Source organism: Takifugu rubripes, mitochondrion (genome assembly GCF_901000725.2).
Source record: "Takifugu rubripes mitochondrion, complete genome".
NCBI classification, from domain to species: domain Eukaryota; kingdom Metazoa; phylum Chordata; class Actinopteri; order Tetraodontiformes; family Tetraodontidae; genus Takifugu; species Takifugu rubripes.
The window spans coordinates 1-16447 of NC_004299.1; the positions used below are offsets into that span (position 1 = coordinate 1).

A 16447-nucleotide genomic window follows, 5' to 3' on the forward strand; every position below is an offset into this window, starting at 1 on the left:
GCTAGCGTAGCTTAACCAAAGCAGAGTACTGAAGATGCTAAGATGGGCCCTGAAAAGTCCCGCAGGCACAAAAGCTTGGTCCTGACTTTACTAACAACTCTGATCAAACTTACACATGCAAGTATCCGCATCCCAGTGAAAATGCCCCCCGCCCCCCGTCCGGAAATAGGGAGTTGGTATCAGGCACACAAATTTGTAGCCCATGACACCTAGCTTTGCCACGCCCCCAAGGGAATTCAGCAGTGATAAACATTAAGCCATAAGTGAAAACTTGACTTAGTTATGATCTAAAGAGTCGGTAAAACTCGTGCCAGCCACCGCGGTTATACGAGAGACCCAAGTTGTTAGCCAACGGCGTAAAGGGTGGTTAGAACTAAAAACAACAAACTGAGACCGAACACCTTCAAGGCTGTTATACGCTTCCGAAGCAACGAAGAACAATAACGAAAGTAGCCTCACTAACTCGAACCCACGAAAGCTAGGACACAAACTGGGATTAGATACCCCACTATGCCTACCCCTAAACACGATATGAAACTACGTACATATCCGCCTGGTTACTACGAGCATTAGCTTAAAACCCAAAGGACTTGGCGGTGCTTTAAAACCATCTAGAGGAGCCTGTTTTAAAACCGATACTCCCCGTTCAACCTCACCCCTCCTTGTTTTAACCGCCTATATACCACCGTCGTCAGCCTACCCTGTGAAGGGCAAATAGTAGACAAAATTGGCACAGCCAAAAACGTCAGGTCGAGGTGTAGCGAATGGAGGGGGACAAAATGGGCTACATTCTCTGCCTAGAGAACACGAAAGATGTGCTGAAATGCACACCCGAAGGAGGATTTAGCAGTAAGCAAGAAATAGAGTGTCATGCTGAAACCGGCTATGAAGCGCGCACACACCGCCCGTCACTCTCCCCAAACTCTTAATTTAAAAATAACTAATAAGCCACCAAAAGAAAAGGGGAGGCAAGTCGTAACATGGTAAGTGTACCGGAAGGTGCACTTGGAAAAACCGGAGCATAGCTTAACAGCTTAAAGCACCTCCCTTACACCGAGTTGACGCCCGTGCAAATCGAGCTGCCCCGACACCTAACAGCTAGCCCCCACCCCACCCACAACAAACCACTATAAATACCCCCTAAGATACTTAACTAAACAAAACAAATCATTTTTCCACCCTAGTATAGGAGATAGAAAAGGAACTAGGAGCTATAGATAAAGTACCGCAAGGGAACGCTGAAAGAGAAATGAAATAACCCAGTAAAGTAAAAAAAAGCAGAGATTACACCTCGTACCTTTTGCATCATGATTTAGCTAGTATAATTAGGCAAAGAGCACTTTAGTCTAACACCCCGAAACTGAATGAGCTACTCCAAGACAGCCTTTATAGGGCACATCCGTCTCTGTGGCAAAAGAGTGGAAAGAGCTTTGAGTAGAGGTGATAAACCTACCGAGTTCAGTTATAGCTGGTTGCCCGAGAACTGAGTATAAGCTCAGCCTTTTGGCTTCTTAACTCCATAACTATTTATATTAACCCGACTTTAAGAAACCAAAAGAGTTAATCAAAGGGGGTACAGCCCCTTTGATACAAGAAACAACTTTTAACAGGAGGATAAGGATCATAAAAAATCAAGGCACCGCGCTTAAGTAGGCTTAGAAGCAGCCACCACAAGAAAGCGTTAAAGCTCTAGCACATCCCTGCCACAAATACCAATAAAACACTCCTAACCCCTTCCCCTACCGGGCTTTTCTATGCTTCCATAGAAGAAATTATGCTAAAATGAGTAATAAGGGGCCGACCCCCTCCAAGCACAAGTGTACATCAGAACGAACCCCCACCGAAATTCAACGGACCCAACCAAAGAGGGAAATAAATATTAAACTCACAACAAGAAAAACATTTAACACTTTTCCGTTACCCCTACACTGGTGTGCCAAATAGGAAAGACTAAAAGAAAAAGAAGGAACTCGGCAAACTCAAAGCCTCGCCTGTTTACCAAAAACATCGCCTCTTGCTTCAATGAATAAGAGGTCACGCCTGCCCTGTGACTATATGTTTAACGGCCGCGGTATTTTGACCGTGCAAAGGTAGCGCAATCACTTGTCCTTTAAATGTGGACCTGTATGAATGGCATAACGAGGGCTTAGCTGTCTCCTTTCTCAAGTCAATGAACTTGATCTCCCCGTGCAGAAGCGGGGATAAAACCATAAGACGAGAAGACCCTATGGAGCTTTAGACAAAAAACAGCCCCTGTCAATAAACCCTAAATAAAGGGAATAAACCTAGTGAACCTGTTTTAATGTCTTTGGTTGGGGCGACCGCGGGGTAACAAAAAACCCCCATGTGGAATGAAAACACCCTTTTTAAACCCAAGAGTCACCACTCTAGGATACAGAACATCTGACCAATAATGATCGCCTAAAGCCGATTAACGAACCGAGTTACCCTAGGGATAACAGCGCAATCCTCTTTTAGAGTCCATATCGACAAGAGGGTTTACGACCTCGATGTTGGATCAGGACATCCTAATGGTGCAGCCGCTATTAAAGGTTCGTTTGTTCAACGATTAAAGTCCTACGTGATCTGAGTTCAGACCGGAGTAATCCAGGTCAGTTTCTATCTATGAAGTACCTTTTTCCAGTACGAAAGGACCGAAAAAGAGGGGCCAATGTACAAACAAGCCCCACTCTCACTTGCTGAATCCAGCTCAAGCAAATAAGAGAGTACAAAACTAAGTCAAAGAACATGACATGTTAGTGTGGCAGAGCCCGGTATTGCAAAAGCCTTAAACCCTTCGAACAGAGGTTCAACTCCTCTCCCTAACTATGACTACAATACTAATTACCCACTTAATTCACCCCCTAACCATTATTGTACCCGTTCTACTAGCCGTAGCTTTCTTAACATTAATTGAACGAAAAGTTTTAGGTTACATGCAGTTACGAAAGGGCCCCAACATCGTAGGACCTTACGGACTCCTCCAACCCATCGCCGATGGCGTTAAACTTTTCATCAAAGAACCAGTCCGACCATCTACCTCCGCTCCCATCCTATTCATTATTGCCCCTACACTAGCCCTTACTCTCGCCATAATAATATGAACACCAATGCCCCTCCCCTACCCCATCCTTGACTTAAATCTGGCCATTCTATTTGTCCTAGCTATCTCTAGCTTGGCAGTCTACTCTATTCTGGGCTCCGGATGGGCCTCCAACTCAAAATATGCCCTTATAGGATCCCTACGAGCAGTTGCACAAATAATCTCATACGAAGTAAGTCTAGGGCTAATCCTTTTATCATTGATTATTTTTACAGGCAACTTTACCCTACAAACATTTAACGTCACCCAGGAAAGCATTTGACTAATCATCCCAACATGACCCCTTGCAGCAATATGATACATCTCCACGCTAGCCGAAACAAACCGAGCCCCCTTTGACCTAACAGAGGGGGAGTCCGAACTGGTATCTGGGTTCAATGTTGAATATGCAGGAGGTCCCTTTGCCCTATTTTTTCTGGCAGAATATGCCAACATCCTCTTAATAAACACGCTCTCCACAATCCTGTTCCTAGGAGCCTTACATATGCCCGCTCTTCCAGAACTAACCTCTATCAATTTAATATCAAAAACAGCCATTTTATCCCTCATCTTCCTATGAGCCCGAGCCTCCTACCCACGATTCCGATATGACCAGCTAATACACCTCACATGAAAAAACTTCCTACCACTTACATTAGCATTCATTATCTGACATCTTGCACTCCCAACTACAATAGCAGGCCTTCCCCCTCAAATATAAAAGGAACTGTGCCTGAAACAAAGGACCACTTTGATAGAGTGAATCATGAGGGTTAAATTCCCTCCAGCTCCTTAGAAAGAAGGGACTTGAACCCAACCCGGAGAGATCAAAACTCTCAGTGCTTCCACTACACCACTTTCTAGTAAAGTCAGCTAAATAAGCTTTTAGGCCCATACCCTAAAAATGGAGGTTAAAATCCCCCCTTTACAAATGAACCCTTATATTACTGCCTCCCTTTTATTTGGCCTGCTGTTAGGTACAACTATTACAACTACCAGCACACACTGACTAATTGCATGAATGGGCCTAGAAATTAACACCCTAGCTATTATCCCCCTAATAGCCCAACAACACCACCCACGAGCAATTGAAGCCACTACAAAATACTTCTTGACTCAAGCTGCCGCAGCAGCAACCCTCCTCCTCGCAGCTACAACCAACGCCTGAATAACAGGCCAATGAGAGCTACAGCAAGCTACCCACCCAGTCCCAACAACCATAATTACCATTGCATTAGCCTTAAAAATTGGACTAGCCCCACTCCACACCTGACTCCCAGAAGTAATACAAGGACTAGACCTTACAACTGGACTTATCCTGGCCACATGACAAAAAATCGCACCATTCTCCCTTCTATTACAAATTCAACCTAATAACCAAACACTCTTAATCCTCCTCGCCATCCTCTCCATACTTGTCGGCGGATGAGGGGGCCTAAATCAAACCCAAGTACGTAAAATTCTAGCCTACTCCTCCATCGCCCACCTAGGCTGAATAGTCATTATTCTTCAATTCTCACCAACCCTAGCTGTAATAACCCTAGCACTTTATATCATCATAACCTCCTCCACCTTCCTTGCTTTCATGATAAACAAAACCACAACAATTGGAACCTTAACAATCTCGTGAGCCAAAACCCCGATCATTTCATCCCTAATACCCCTAATCCTTCTGTCATTAGGAGGTTTACCCCCACTAACTGGCTTCATGCCTAAATGACTTATCCTTCAAGAACTTACAAAACAAGACCTAGGCATAACAGCCACATTAGCAGCCCTTAGCGCCCTACTAAGTCTTTATTTCTATCTACGCCTATCCTACGCTATAACCCTAACCATCTCCCCAAATAACCTAACAGGAACACTACCCTGACGAACCCAGACAAATAAAAAAACATTACCAACCGCTATCTTATTATCCTCTTCCATTCTCCTCCTCCCCTTAACCCCTGAAGTACTTACACTCTTTAACACATAAGAGACTTAGGTTAACACCAGACCAAGAGCCTTCAAAGCTCTCAGTGGAAGTGAAAATCTTTCAGTCCCTGATAAGACTTGCAAGCCATTATCTCACATCTTCTGCATGCAAAACAGACACTTTAATTAAGCTAAAGCCTTAACTAGATAGACAGGCCTCGATCCTGCAAACTCTTAGTTAACAGCTAAGCGCCCAAAACCAACGAGCTTCCATCTAACTTTCCCCGCCTAGCAAAAGCAAAAGGCGGGGAAAGCCCCGGCAGACGTCAATCTGCTTCTTTAGATATGCAATCTAACATGTAACACCCCAGGGCTGATAGAAAGAGGACTTAAACCTCTGTATATGGGGCTACAAACCACCGCTTAACCCTCAGCCATTCTACCTGTGGCAATCACACGCTGATTTTTCTCAACCAATCACAAAGATATCGGCACCCTATACCTAGTTTTTGGTGCCTGAGCCGGAATAGTAGGCACAGCACTAAGTCTTCTTATTCGGGCCGAACTCAGTCAACCCGGCGCACTCTTGGGCGATGACCAGATCTACAATGTAATCGTTACAGCCCATGCATTCGTAATGATTTTCTTTATAGTAATACCAATCATGATTGGAGGCTTTGGGAACTGATTAATCCCACTTATAATCGGAGCCCCAGACATGGCCTTCCCCCGAATGAACAACATAAGCTTCTGACTGCTTCCCCCATCCTTCCTCCTTCTGCTCGCATCCTCTGGAGTAGAAGCCGGAGCGGGTACGGGCTGAACTGTTTACCCACCCCTAGCAGGAAATCTTGCCCACGCAGGGGCTTCTGTAGACCTCACCATCTTCTCTCTTCATCTTGCAGGGGTCTCCTCTATTCTAGGGGCAATCAACTTCATCACAACCATCATTAACATGAAGCCCCCAGCAATCTCACAATACCAAACACCTCTTTTCGTGTGAGCCGTTTTAATTACTGCTGTACTTCTCCTGCTCTCCCTTCCAGTCCTTGCAGCAGGGATTACAATACTTCTCACTGACCGAAACCTAAATACAACCTTCTTTGACCCAGCAGGAGGAGGAGACCCCATCTTGTACCAACACTTATTCTGATTCTTTGGACACCCTGAAGTCTACATTCTAATTCTCCCTGGCTTCGGAATAATTTCACACATCGTAGCCTACTACTCGGGCAAAAAAGAACCATTCGGCTACATGGGCATGGTCTGAGCCATAATGGCCATCGGTCTTCTTGGTTTTATTGTATGAGCCCACCACATGTTTACAGTCGGCATGGACGTAGACACCCGAGCCTACTTTACCTCTGCCACAATAATTATTGCCATCCCGACAGGAGTCAAAGTATTTAGCTGACTTGCAACCTTGCATGGAGGATCAATTAAATGAGAAACCCCTATACTATGAGCCCTCGGCTTCATCTTCCTATTTACAGTGGGTGGCCTAACCGGAATTGTCCTAGCCAATTCATCCCTAGACATCGTATTACACGACACCTACTACGTAGTTGCCCATTTCCACTACGTCCTCTCCATGGGTGCTGTATTTGCAATTATGGGTGCATTCGTACACTGATTCCCACTATTTTCAGGATACACACTCCACAGCACTTGAACTAAAATCCACTTCGGAGTAATGTTCATTGGTGTCAACCTAACCTTCTTCCCTCAACACTTCCTTGGTCTAGCTGGAATACCTCGACGATACTCCGACTACCCCGACGCCTACGCCCTATGAAACTCCGTCTCCTCAATTGGCTCAATAGTCTCTCTAGTGGCAGTAATTATGTTCCTCTTTATCCTCTGAGAAGCCTTCACCGCTAAGCGAGAAGTCCAATCAGTTGAACTAACAATGACAAATGTAGAATGACTACACGGGTGCCCTCCTCCTTACCACACATTCGAAGAGCCCGCCTTTGTCCAAACTCAAACCTCTATCCGAGAAAGGGAGGAATCGAACCCCCGTAAACTGGTTTCAAGCCAGCTACAAAACCACTCTGTCACTTTCTTCATAAGACTCTAGTAAAATGGCAATTACACTACTTTGTCAAGGTAGAATTGTGGGTTAAACCCCCACGTGTCTTATTATTAATGGCACATCCTTCACAACTAGGGTTTCAAGATGCAGCTTCACCAGTAATAGAAGAACTCCTTCACTTCCACGACCATGCTCTAATAATCGTATTCCTTATTAGCACATTAGTACTTTACATTATTGTTGCTATAGTCTCCACCAAACTAACTAACAAGTACATTCTAGACTCTCAAGAGATTGAAATTATCTGAACTATCCTACCAGCTATTATTCTTATCCTCATTGCCCTCCCTTCCCTCCGAATTCTTTACCTAATAGACGAAATCAACGACCCCCATCTAACAATTAAAGCTATAGGTCACCAATGATACTGAAGCTATGAATATACAGACTATAGCGACCTAGCCTTTGACTCATACATAGTCCCCACACAAGACCTGGCCCCCGGCCAATTCCGCCTTTTAGAAACTGACCATCGAATGGTCGTTCCAGTGGACTCCCCCATTCGAATCCTAGTCTCAGCAGAAGATGTCCTCCACTCCTGAGCCGTCCCCTCTCTAGGTGTAAAAATGGATGCCGTACCCGGCCGTCTAAACCAAACAGCCTTTATCCTGTCCCGACCTGGTGTTTTCTACGGCCAATGCTCTGAAATCTGCGGAGCTAACCACAGCTTCATACCAATCGTTGTTGAAGCCGTCCCCCTAGAACACTTTGAAAACTGATCCTCACTAATGCTCGAAGATACCTCACTAAGAAGCTAAAACGGACACAGCGTTAGCCTTTTAAGCTAAAAATGGTGCCTACCAAACACCCTTAGTGAAATGCCTCAACTCAACCCCGCACCTTGATTCCTCATTATGGTCTTCTCTTGATGTGTATTCCTAATCTTCCTCCCTCCAAAAATCATAGCTCACTTATTCCCAAATGAACCCTCCTCTCAAAACACTTGCCCCAAAGAAATCAAACCCTGACCCTGATCATGACACTAAGCTTCTTCGACCAATTTCTTAGCCCCACCGCCTTTGGTATTCCCCTGATTGCCCTCGCTCTCCTGTTACCTTGGACCCTCTTCCCCACACCAACCAACCGTTGAACCAACAATCGTCTTTTAACACTTCAAAGCCAATTTATTAATCGATTTACTCAACAACTGCTCCTCCCACTAAACATAGGAGGGCACAAATGAGGCCCTTATATTGCCTCATTAATAGTGTTCCTAATTACCATCAATATGCTAGGACTCCTTCCATACACATTCACCCCCACCACACAGCTTTCCGTAAATATAGCCCTAGCTGTACCCCTATGACTCGCAACAGTAATCATCGGAATACGAAACAACCCAACAGCAGCCCTAGGCCACCTTCTTCCAGAAGGCACCCCCAACGCTCTAATCCCTATCCTAATTATTATCGAAACTGTCAGCCTCTTCATTCGACCTTTAGCACTAGGAGTTCGACTAACCGCTAACCTCACAGCAGGCCACCTGTTGATTCAACTAATCGCTACAGCTGCTTTCGTACTCCTCCCCCTTATACCAACTGTCGCCATTCTGACATCAACCCTATTATTCCTCCTGACACTTCTAGAAGTCGCCGTCGAAATAATCCAAGCCTATGTTTTCGTACTTCTTCTAAGCCTCTATCTACAAGAAAACGTTTAATGGCCCATCAAGCACACCCATACCACATAGTAGACCCAAGCCCATGACCCCTAACAGGAGCAGTCGCTGCCCTTCTCCTTACATCCGGCCTAGCCATTTGATTCCACTTTAACTCAACTATCCTAATAACCCTAGGACTAGTCCTACTTTTACTCACAATACTTCAATGATGACGAGATATCGTACGAGAAGGCACATTCCAAGGCCACCACACCCCTCCTGTCCAAAAAGGCCTTCGATACGGAATAATTCTATTTATTACCTCCGAAGTATTCTTCTTCCTTGGCTTCTTCTGAGCATTCTACCACGCAAGCCTAGCCCCCACTCCTGAATTAGGAGGCTGCTGACCCCCTACAGGCATTATCCCCTTAAATCCCTTCGAAGTTCCCCTCCTAAACACAGCAGTCCTACTGGCATCAGGAGTTACCGTAACCTGAGCTCACCACAGCATTATAGAAGGTGAGCGAAAACAAGCAATCCAATCCCTCACCCTGACAATCCTTCTAGGTTTCTACTTTACATTCCTGCAAGCAATAGAGTACTATGAAGCCCCCTTCACAATCGCAGATGGTGTTTACGGCTCAACCTTCTTCGTCGCTACCGGCTTCCACGGCCTTCACGTCATCATCGGATCAACCTTCTTAGCCGTATGTCTGCTACGACAAATCCGATTCCACTTCACCTCCGAACACCACTTTGGCTTCGAAGCAGCCGCCTGATACTGACACTTTGTAGATGTTGTCTGATTATTCTTATACATCTCAATCTACTGATGAGGCTCATAAATCTTTCTAGTATAAAGTCAGTACCTGTGACTTCCAATCACCCAGTCTTGGTTAAACTCCAAGGAAAGATAATGAACTTACTAACAACAATATTAATTATTACCACAGCTTTATCCCTCATCTTAATGACCGTCTCATTTTGACTCCCCGCCCTTACACCAGACTACCAAAAATTATCACCATATGAATGTGGCTTCGACCCCCTAGGGTCAGCCCGACTCCCCTTCTCACTACGCTTCTTCTTAGTCGCAATTCTGTTCCTCCTTTTCGACTTAGAAATCGCCCTTCTCCTCCCCCTCCCTTGAGGAGATCAGCTCCCATCCCCCACCCTAACACTTATATGGACCTCCGCCCTTCTAATTCTCCTCACAATTGGCCTAGCCTACGAATGACTCCAAGGAGGCCTTGAATGAGCCGAATAGGTAATTAGTTTAATCAAAACATTTGATTTCGGCTCAAAAAACTATGGTTAAAGTCCATAATTAACCTGATGACCCTCATCCAACTCTCATTCACCTCAATCTTCTTCCTAGGACTATTCGGCCTTGCATTTTACCGAGTCCACCTTCTATCTGCACTCTTATGTCTTGAAAGCATAATATTAGCCCTATTCCTCGCACTTTCAACATGAAGCCTGCAAATATCCTCCACCAGTTTTTCAGCCGCGCCGTTACTCCTTCTAGCATTCTCAGCATGCGAAGCCGGTGTAGGACTAGCTTTAATAGTCGCCACAGCCCGTACCCACGGATCAGATCACCTACAAAACCTAAACCTCCTACAATGCTAAAAATCCTAATCCCAACCACTATACTTATCCTAGCAACATGATTGACACCCCCTAAATGATTGTGGCCCTCTTCACTCCTCAACAGCCTCCTAATTGCTCTCACTAGCCTACTATGGCTAAAAAACGCCTCTGAAACAGGGTGAACTTTCCTCAACCCCTACTTAGCCACTGACCCACTATCAACCCCCCTTTTAATCCTCTCATGCTGACTCCTTCCTCTAATAATCCTAGCCAGCCAAAACCACACATCTCATGAACCAATTAACCGTCAACGAATGTATATCACACTTCTTGCCTCCCTGCAATTCTTCCTGATCCTTGCCTTCTCCGCCACAGAAATGATCATGTTTTACGTAATATTTGAAGCCACTCTAATCCCCACCCTGATCCTCATTACTCGCTGAGGAAACCAAGCAGAACGTCTTAACGCAGGTACATACTTCCTTTTCTATACCCTAGCAGGCTCTCTACCCCTCCTCATCGCACTACTACTCTTACAAAACTCTAATGGGTCCCTATCCCTCCTTATGCTCCCCCACTTGGGCCAACTTGAACTAACATCATATGCAGATAAGATCTGGTGGGCAGGGTGTATCCTGGCATTCCTAGTTAAAATACCCCTTTACGGAGTTCACCTTTGACTACCCAAAGCTCACGTAGAAGCCCCCATTGCAGGATCTATAGTGCTAGCCGCTGTACTACTAAAACTAGGGGGCTACGGCATAATACGAATTTTAGTCACCCTAGACCCCTTAACCAAAGAACTCAGCTACCCATTCATTGTCTTAGCCCTCTGAGGAGTGATTATAACTGGTTCCATCTGCATACGTCAAACAGACCTAAAATCATTAATTGCCTACTCATCAGTCAGCCACATAGGACTGGTAGTTGGAGGTATTCTCATCCAAACCCCCTGAGGATTCACCGGCGCGCTAATCCTCATAATTGCCCACGGATTAACATCATCCGCCTTATTCTGTCTAGCTAATACTAGCTACGAGCGCACACACAGCCGAACTATACTACTTGCTCGAGGTATGCAAATAATCCTCCCTCTCATAGCAGCCTGATGATTCATCGCAAGCCTCGCCAATTTAGCATTACCACCCCTCCCCAACTTAATAGGAGAACTAATGATTATTACCTCCCTATTCAATTGATCCCCGTGAACAATTGGCCTTACTGGACTAGGTACACTTATTACTGCCGGCTACTCGCTCTATATATTCCTCATAACCCAACGAGGGCCCGCCCCCAGCCACCTCCTAGCTCTTGAACCCTCACACACCCGAGAGCACCTTCTTATCGCCCTCCACCTCCTCCCACTAATCCTAATTATTACAAAACCAGAACTAATCTGAGGGTGAACTGCCTGTAGACATAGTTTAATCAAAACATTAGATTGTGATTCTAAAAACAGAGGTTAAAACCCTCTTGTCCACCGAAAGAGGTTCGCAACAATGAAGACTGCTAATCTTCATCCCCCTCGGTTAAACTCCGGGGCTCATTCGACCCAGCTTTTGAAGGATAATAGCTAATCCGTTGGTCTTAGGAACCAAAAACTCTTGGTGCAACTCCAAGTAAAAGCTATGCACTCCACCCCTCTAATTATAACATCTACCCTAATTATCATTTTTGCACTACTCATTTACCCAGTTTTAATAACCTTTTCCCCAAAACCACAAAACCCAAACTGAGCACTTATTCAAGTGAAAACAGCAGTAAAATACGCCTTCCTCGTCAGCCTCCTGCCCCTATGCCTCCACCTTAATGAAGGAACTGAATCTATCATCACTAACTTAAACTGAATAAACACCCTCACCTTTGACATCAACATCAGCCTTAAATTCGACTCCTACTCAATTATCTTTACCCCAGTAGCACTATACGTAACCTGATCCATTTTAGAATTTGCATCCTGATACATACACTCAGACCCATTCATAAACCGATTCTTTAAATACCTTCTGGTCTTCCTAATTGCAATAATTATTCTTGTTACCGCCAATAACATATTTCAACTCTTCATCGGCTGAGAGGGGGTTGGTATCATATCATTCCTTCTTATCGGCTGATGATACGCACGAGCAGACGCTAATACAGCCGCCCTACAAGCAGTCATCTATAATCGAGTCGGAGACATTGGATTAATTATCGCTATAGCTTGAATAGCCACCCACCTAAACTCCTGAGAACTACAACAAATTTTCTTTTCCACTAAAAACATAGACATAACCCTCCCATTAGTTGCCCTGATCTTAGCCGCAACAGGCAAATCAGCCCAATTCGGCCTTCATCCGTGACTTCCTTCTGCAATAGAAGGTCCTACACCGGTCTCTGCCCTACTCCACTCCAGCACTATAGTTGTTGCAGGAATCTTCTTAATAATCCGCATCTCCCCCCTCTTAGAAACCAACCCAACAGCCCTCACACTCTGCCTATGCCTAGGAGCCCTAACCACCCTATTTACCGCCACCTGCGCCCTAACCCAGAACGATATCAAAAAAATTGTAGCTTTTTCAACTTCCAGTCAACTAGGCCTAATGATAGTCACCATTGGCCTAAATCAGCCCCAACTTGCCTTCCTGCACATCTGCACCCACGCTTTTTTCAAAGCCATATTATTCTTATGCTCTGGGTCTATTATTCACAGCTTAAATGATGAACAAGACATCCGCAAAATGGGAGGGATACACCACTTGACCCCTGTTACCTCTTCATGCCTAACAATTGGCAGCTTAGCCCTGACCGGAACCCCCTTCCTAGCCGGCTTCTTTTCCAAAGATGCCATCATCGAATCTTTAACCACCTCCCAATTAAACGCCTGAGCCCTATGCCTCACCCTCCTAGCAACTTCTTTCACAGCTATCTACAGCCTACGAGTCGTATTCTACGTATCCATAGGCCACCCTCGCTTTAATTCCCTTTCACCAATCAATGAAAATAACCCATCTGTAATTAACCCTATCAAACGACTGGCATGAGGCAGCATTATTGCTGGCCTATTAATCACCACAAACCTTCTCCCAACAAAAACACCTGTAATATCAATACCTATAGTTGTTAAACTTACTGCTCTTATCGTCACAATCTTGGGACTCCTAATTGCCCTAGAATTAGCTTCCTTAACCTCCAAACAACTTAAACCTACACCACACCTGTCCCCCCACCACTTCTCAAACATACTTGGCTTCTTCCCAACAATTGTACACCGTGCCTCTCCTAAAATTAATCTCATTTTAGGACAAACAATTGCTACCCAAATTATCGACCTAACCTGACTAGAAAAAGTTGGACCCAAAACAATTTCATCTATCAACACTCCCCTCATCTCTACCATCAGTAACATCCAACAAGGATCAATCAAGACATACCTTGTCCTCTTCCTCACGACCCTTGCTCTATCAACCCTCGTTCTTCTTACCTAACTGCTCGAAGAGCCCCCCGACCCAGCCCCCGCACCAGCTCTAATACTACAAGCAACGTCAATAACAAGACCCAGGCCCCCAATAGTAATACTCCCCCACCGCTAGAATATATAAGTGAAACCCCGTCCATATCACCTCGAAAAACTGCATCTCAGTCTATCTCTCCAGAAACCCCTCATCACACCTCTTCATCAAGGACCATATTTGTGTACAAGATACCAAAAACAAAAAAAAAATATCCAAAAAAGAATAAAACCACCTGTCAACCTGTAGGCGCCTTAGGATCCTTATCTGCAGACAGCGCTGACGAATAAATAAACACAACCAGTATACCCCCCATATAAATCATTAACAACACCAAAGACAAGAAAGTTCCCCCGTGCAAAACTGAAGCCCCACAGCAAAGAAGTGCAACCAGCACCAAATTGAAAACTCCATAAAAAGGAGCAGGATTTGTAGACAACACAATTATTACAACCAACATCCCTAATAAAAGAAAAACAAGCGCATAAAACATAGTTTCTGCCAGGATTTTAACCAGGACCTATGGCGTGAAAAACCATCGTTGTTACTCAACTACAAAAACACTAATGGCCAGCCTACGCAAAACCCACCCCCTACTAAAAATCGTAAACGACATAGTAATTGACCTTCCTACCCCCTCAAACATTTCCGCCTGATGAAACTTTGGCTCTCTACTCGGATTATGCCTTATTACACAAATCATCACAGGACTGTTCCTTGCAATACACTACACATCCGACATCTCTACCGCCTTTTCATCCGTAGCCCACATTTGCCGAGACGTAAACTACGGCTGACTAATTCGCAATCTACACGCAAACGGTGCCTCATTCTTTTTTATTTGCTTATACTCCCACATCGGCCGAGGTCTTTACTATGGCTCTTACCTAAGTAAAGAAACCTGAAACGTAGGGGTAGTCCTCTTACTTTTAGTAATGGCCACCGCTTTCGTAGGCTACGTTCTTCCATGAGGACAAATATCCTTCTGAGGCGCCACTGTAATTACAAACCTGCTCTCTGCTGTCCCCTACGTAGGAAACACGCTCGTTCAATGAGTATGAGGAGGCTTTTCAGTAGACAGCGCCACTCTAACACGATTCTTTGCCTTCCACTTCCTCCTCCCATTTATCGTTGCAGCCGCTGCCATCGTACATCTTATTTTTCTTCACGAAACAGGCTCCAACAATCCCCTAGGACTCAATTCAAACGCAGACAAAATCCCATTCCACCCATACTTCTCTTACAAAGACCTCCTGGGCTTCACAATCATACTCTCAGCCCTCGCAACACTCGCCCTATTCTCTCCAAACTACCTCGGAGACCCTGACAACTTCACACCAGCCAATCCTCTAGTTACCCCCGCCCACATTAAACCAGAATGGTATTTCCTATTTGCATACGCAATTCTACGATCTATCCCCAATAAGCTAGGAGGTGTTCTGGCCCTTCTTGCCTCAATCTTAATTCTTATAGTAGTTCCTTTCTTACACACCTCTAAACAACGAAGCCTAACATTCCGCCCACTATCACAATTCCTATTCTGAACCCTAATTGCCGACGTCGTCATCCTAACCTGAATTGGAGGCATGCCCGTCGAACATCCTTACATTATTATCGGACAAATTGCCTCAGTACTTTACTTCTCTCTCTTCCTAATCTTGATGCCAATAGCCGGTTGACTAGAAAATAAAATACTAAACTAACAAGCATTAGTAGCTCAGATTCAGAGCGTCGGTCTTGTAAACCGAATGTCGGGGGTTAAAATCCCCCCTTATGCTCAAAAAGAAGGGACTTCAACCCCCACCACTGGCTCCCAAAGCCAGCATTCTTAATTAAACTACTTTTTGATAATACATATATGTATTATCCCCATTCATATATATTAAACATTAATATAATGCATAATTAAGACATAGTACTATATATTCACCTATAGTTCCTATAACCCATAAAGCAAGTACAGGAAGCTAAAAATGCTAAAAGCATAACTGGAAAAATCCCTAAAAATTGTTCAAAAACTGAACGAAATTTAAGACCGAACAATAAACTCATCAGTTAAGATATACCAGGACTCAACACCCCGTAAAATACCAATTATTAATGTAGTAAGAACCGACCATCAGTTGATTTCTTAATGCATATTATTATTGAAGGTGAGGGACAATAACAGTGGGGGTTTCACTAAATGAACTATTCCTGGCATTTGGTTCCTACTTCAGGGCCATTAATCGATTTATTCCTCATTCTTTCATCGACGCTGACATAAGTTGTTGGTGGAGTTCATCAGTGAGATAATCCCACATGCCGGGCGTTCTCTCCACAGGGGTCAGGTTATTTTTTCTCTCTTTCCTTTCAATTGACATTTCAGAGTGCAGCGCGTCAATGGTTCATCAAGGTTGAACATTTTTTCTTGGTTTATGGTAATGTTAATTAATGAATTAAGACATTATTTAAGAATTACATTACTGATATCAAGGACATAAATAATAATACGATTCAACAATCATACAATTTCACCCCCTTCTTCTTTTTAAAAAAATTAACGTATACCCCCCCTACCCCCCCTAAAAAATAGGAGAGACCTTTAAGTTTGAACCAAGCTCTCCACTTAATTAAATATTCATCATATTATTATCATATATTATAATATTATAATAATATAATTATAT

The 16447-nt window shown here is 44.2% G+C and overlaps 13 protein-coding genes and 24 non-coding genes across 37 annotated transcripts, besides 1 other annotated feature; 30 read left to right on the forward strand and 7 right to left on the reverse strand. All coding sequences in view use genetic code 2, as the record gives it.

Annotated features, from left to right (window-relative positions):
• Window positions 1-68, forward strand: KEF89_t01. The gene has a single exon. It is a non-coding gene; the product is annotated as a tRNA-Phe (tRNA).
• On the forward strand, window positions 69-1015 carry KEF89_r02. The gene has a single exon. It is a non-coding gene; the product is annotated as a 12S ribosomal RNA (ribosomal RNA).
• Window positions 1016-1089, forward strand: KEF89_t02. The gene has a single exon. It is a non-coding gene; the product is annotated as a tRNA-Val (tRNA).
• KEF89_r01 lies at window positions 1090-2755 on the forward strand. The gene has a single exon. It is a non-coding gene; the product is annotated as a 16S ribosomal RNA (ribosomal RNA).
• Window positions 2756-2828, forward strand: KEF89_t03. Its single transcript has one exon. It is a non-coding gene; the product is annotated as a tRNA-Leu (tRNA).
• On the forward strand, window positions 2829-3803 carry ND1 (NADH dehydrogenase subunit 1). Its single transcript has one exon. The coding sequence runs from the start codon at window positions 2829-2831 to the stop codon at window positions 3801-3803; it is 975 nt and encodes a 324-aa protein (NP_694915.1).
• Window positions 3804-3805: 2 nt separating this feature from the next.
• KEF89_t04 lies at window positions 3806-3875 on the forward strand. Its single transcript has one exon. It is a non-coding gene; the product is annotated as a tRNA-Ile (tRNA).
• Window positions 3875-3945, reverse strand: KEF89_t05. Its single transcript has one exon. It is a non-coding gene; the product is annotated as a tRNA-Gln (tRNA).
• On the forward strand, window positions 3945-4013 carry KEF89_t06. The gene has a single exon. It is a non-coding gene; the product is annotated as a tRNA-Met (tRNA).
• On the forward strand, window positions 4014-5060 carry ND2 (NADH dehydrogenase subunit 2). Its single transcript has one exon. The coding sequence runs from the start codon at window positions 4014-4016 to the stop codon at window positions 5058-5060; it is 1047 nt and encodes a 348-aa protein (NP_694916.1).
• Window positions 5060-5130, forward strand: KEF89_t07. Its single transcript has one exon. It is a non-coding gene; the product is annotated as a tRNA-Trp (tRNA).
• A 1-nt stretch (window position 5131) lies between these two features.
• On the forward strand, window positions 5132-5200 carry KEF89_t08. The gene has a single exon. It is a non-coding gene; the product is annotated as a tRNA-Ala (tRNA).
• Window positions 5201-5202: 2 nt separating this feature from the next.
• KEF89_t09 lies at window positions 5203-5276 on the reverse strand. Its single transcript has one exon. It is a non-coding gene; the product is annotated as a tRNA-Asn (tRNA).
• Window positions 5277-5310: 34 nt separating this feature from the next.
• KEF89_t10 lies at window positions 5311-5374 on the reverse strand. The gene has a single exon. It is a non-coding gene; the product is annotated as a tRNA-Cys (tRNA).
• Window positions 5374-5443, forward strand: KEF89_t11. Its single transcript has one exon. It is a non-coding gene; the product is annotated as a tRNA-Tyr (tRNA).
• Window position 5444: 1 nt separating this feature from the next.
• COX1 (cytochrome c oxidase subunit I) lies at window positions 5445-6990 on the forward strand. The gene has a single exon. A coding segment is annotated over exon 1 (1546 nt).
• A 5-nt stretch (window positions 6991-6995) lies between these two features.
• Window positions 6996-7066, reverse strand: KEF89_t12. Its single transcript has one exon. It is a non-coding gene; the product is annotated as a tRNA-Ser (tRNA).
• A 3-nt stretch (window positions 7067-7069) lies between these two features.
• On the forward strand, window positions 7070-7141 carry KEF89_t13. Its single transcript has one exon. It is a non-coding gene; the product is annotated as a tRNA-Asp (tRNA).
• Window positions 7142-7147: 6 nt separating this feature from the next.
• Window positions 7148-7838, forward strand: COX2 (cytochrome c oxidase subunit II). Its single transcript has one exon. A coding segment is annotated over exon 1 (691 nt).
• On the forward strand, window positions 7839-7911 carry KEF89_t14. Its single transcript has one exon. It is a non-coding gene; the product is annotated as a tRNA-Lys (tRNA).
• A 1-nt stretch (window position 7912) lies between these two features.
• Window positions 7913-8080, forward strand: ATP8 (ATP synthase F0 subunit 8). The gene has a single exon. It carries the CDS (start codon window positions 7913-7915, stop codon window positions 8078-8080), a length of 168 nt encoding a protein of 55 aa, NP_694919.1.
• On the forward strand, window positions 8071-8754 carry ATP6 (ATP synthase F0 subunit 6). Its single transcript has one exon. The coding sequence runs from the start codon at window positions 8071-8073 to the stop codon at window positions 8752-8754; it is 684 nt and encodes a 227-aa protein (NP_694920.1).
• COX3 (cytochrome c oxidase subunit III) lies at window positions 8754-9539 on the forward strand. The gene has a single exon. The coding sequence runs from the start codon at window positions 8754-8756 to the stop codon at window positions 9537-9539; it is 786 nt and encodes a 261-aa protein (NP_694921.1).
• Window positions 9540-9610, forward strand: KEF89_t15. The gene has a single exon. It is a non-coding gene; the product is annotated as a tRNA-Gly (tRNA).
• ND3 (NADH dehydrogenase subunit 3) lies at window positions 9611-9961 on the forward strand. Its single transcript has one exon. It carries the CDS (start codon window positions 9611-9613, stop codon window positions 9959-9961), a length of 351 nt encoding a protein of 116 aa, NP_694922.1.
• On the forward strand, window positions 9960-10029 carry KEF89_t16. Its single transcript has one exon. It is a non-coding gene; the product is annotated as a tRNA-Arg (tRNA).
• On the forward strand, window positions 10030-10326 carry ND4L (NADH dehydrogenase subunit 4L). Its single transcript has one exon. The coding sequence runs from the start codon at window positions 10030-10032 to the stop codon at window positions 10324-10326; it is 297 nt and encodes a 98-aa protein (NP_694923.1).
• On the forward strand, window positions 10320-11700 carry ND4 (NADH dehydrogenase subunit 4). Its single transcript has one exon. A coding segment is annotated over exon 1 (1381 nt).
• On the forward strand, window positions 11701-11769 carry KEF89_t17. The gene has a single exon. It is a non-coding gene; the product is annotated as a tRNA-His (tRNA).
• KEF89_t18 lies at window positions 11770-11837 on the forward strand. Its single transcript has one exon. It is a non-coding gene; the product is annotated as a tRNA-Ser (tRNA).
• A 5-nt stretch (window positions 11838-11842) lies between these two features.
• On the forward strand, window positions 11843-11915 carry KEF89_t19. Its single transcript has one exon. It is a non-coding gene; the product is annotated as a tRNA-Leu (tRNA).
• ND5 (NADH dehydrogenase subunit 5) lies at window positions 11916-13754 on the forward strand. The gene has a single exon. It carries the CDS (start codon window positions 11916-11918, stop codon window positions 13752-13754), a length of 1839 nt encoding a protein of 612 aa, NP_694925.1.
• On the reverse strand, window positions 13750-14271 carry ND6 (NADH dehydrogenase subunit 6). The gene has a single exon. The coding sequence runs from the start codon at window positions 14269-14271 to the stop codon at window positions 13750-13752; it is 522 nt and encodes a 173-aa protein (NP_694926.1).
• Window positions 14272-14340, reverse strand: KEF89_t20. Its single transcript has one exon. It is a non-coding gene; the product is annotated as a tRNA-Glu (tRNA).
• Window positions 14341-14344: 4 nt separating this feature from the next.
• CYTB (cytochrome b) lies at window positions 14345-15481 on the forward strand. Its single transcript has one exon. It carries the CDS (start codon window positions 14345-14347, stop codon window positions 15479-15481), a length of 1137 nt encoding a protein of 378 aa, NP_694927.1.
• Window positions 15482-15484: 3 nt separating this feature from the next.
• KEF89_t21 lies at window positions 15485-15556 on the forward strand. Its single transcript has one exon. It is a non-coding gene; the product is annotated as a tRNA-Thr (tRNA).
• Window positions 15556-15626, reverse strand: KEF89_t22. Its single transcript has one exon. It is a non-coding gene; the product is annotated as a tRNA-Pro (tRNA).
• Window positions 15627-16447: a D loop (control region).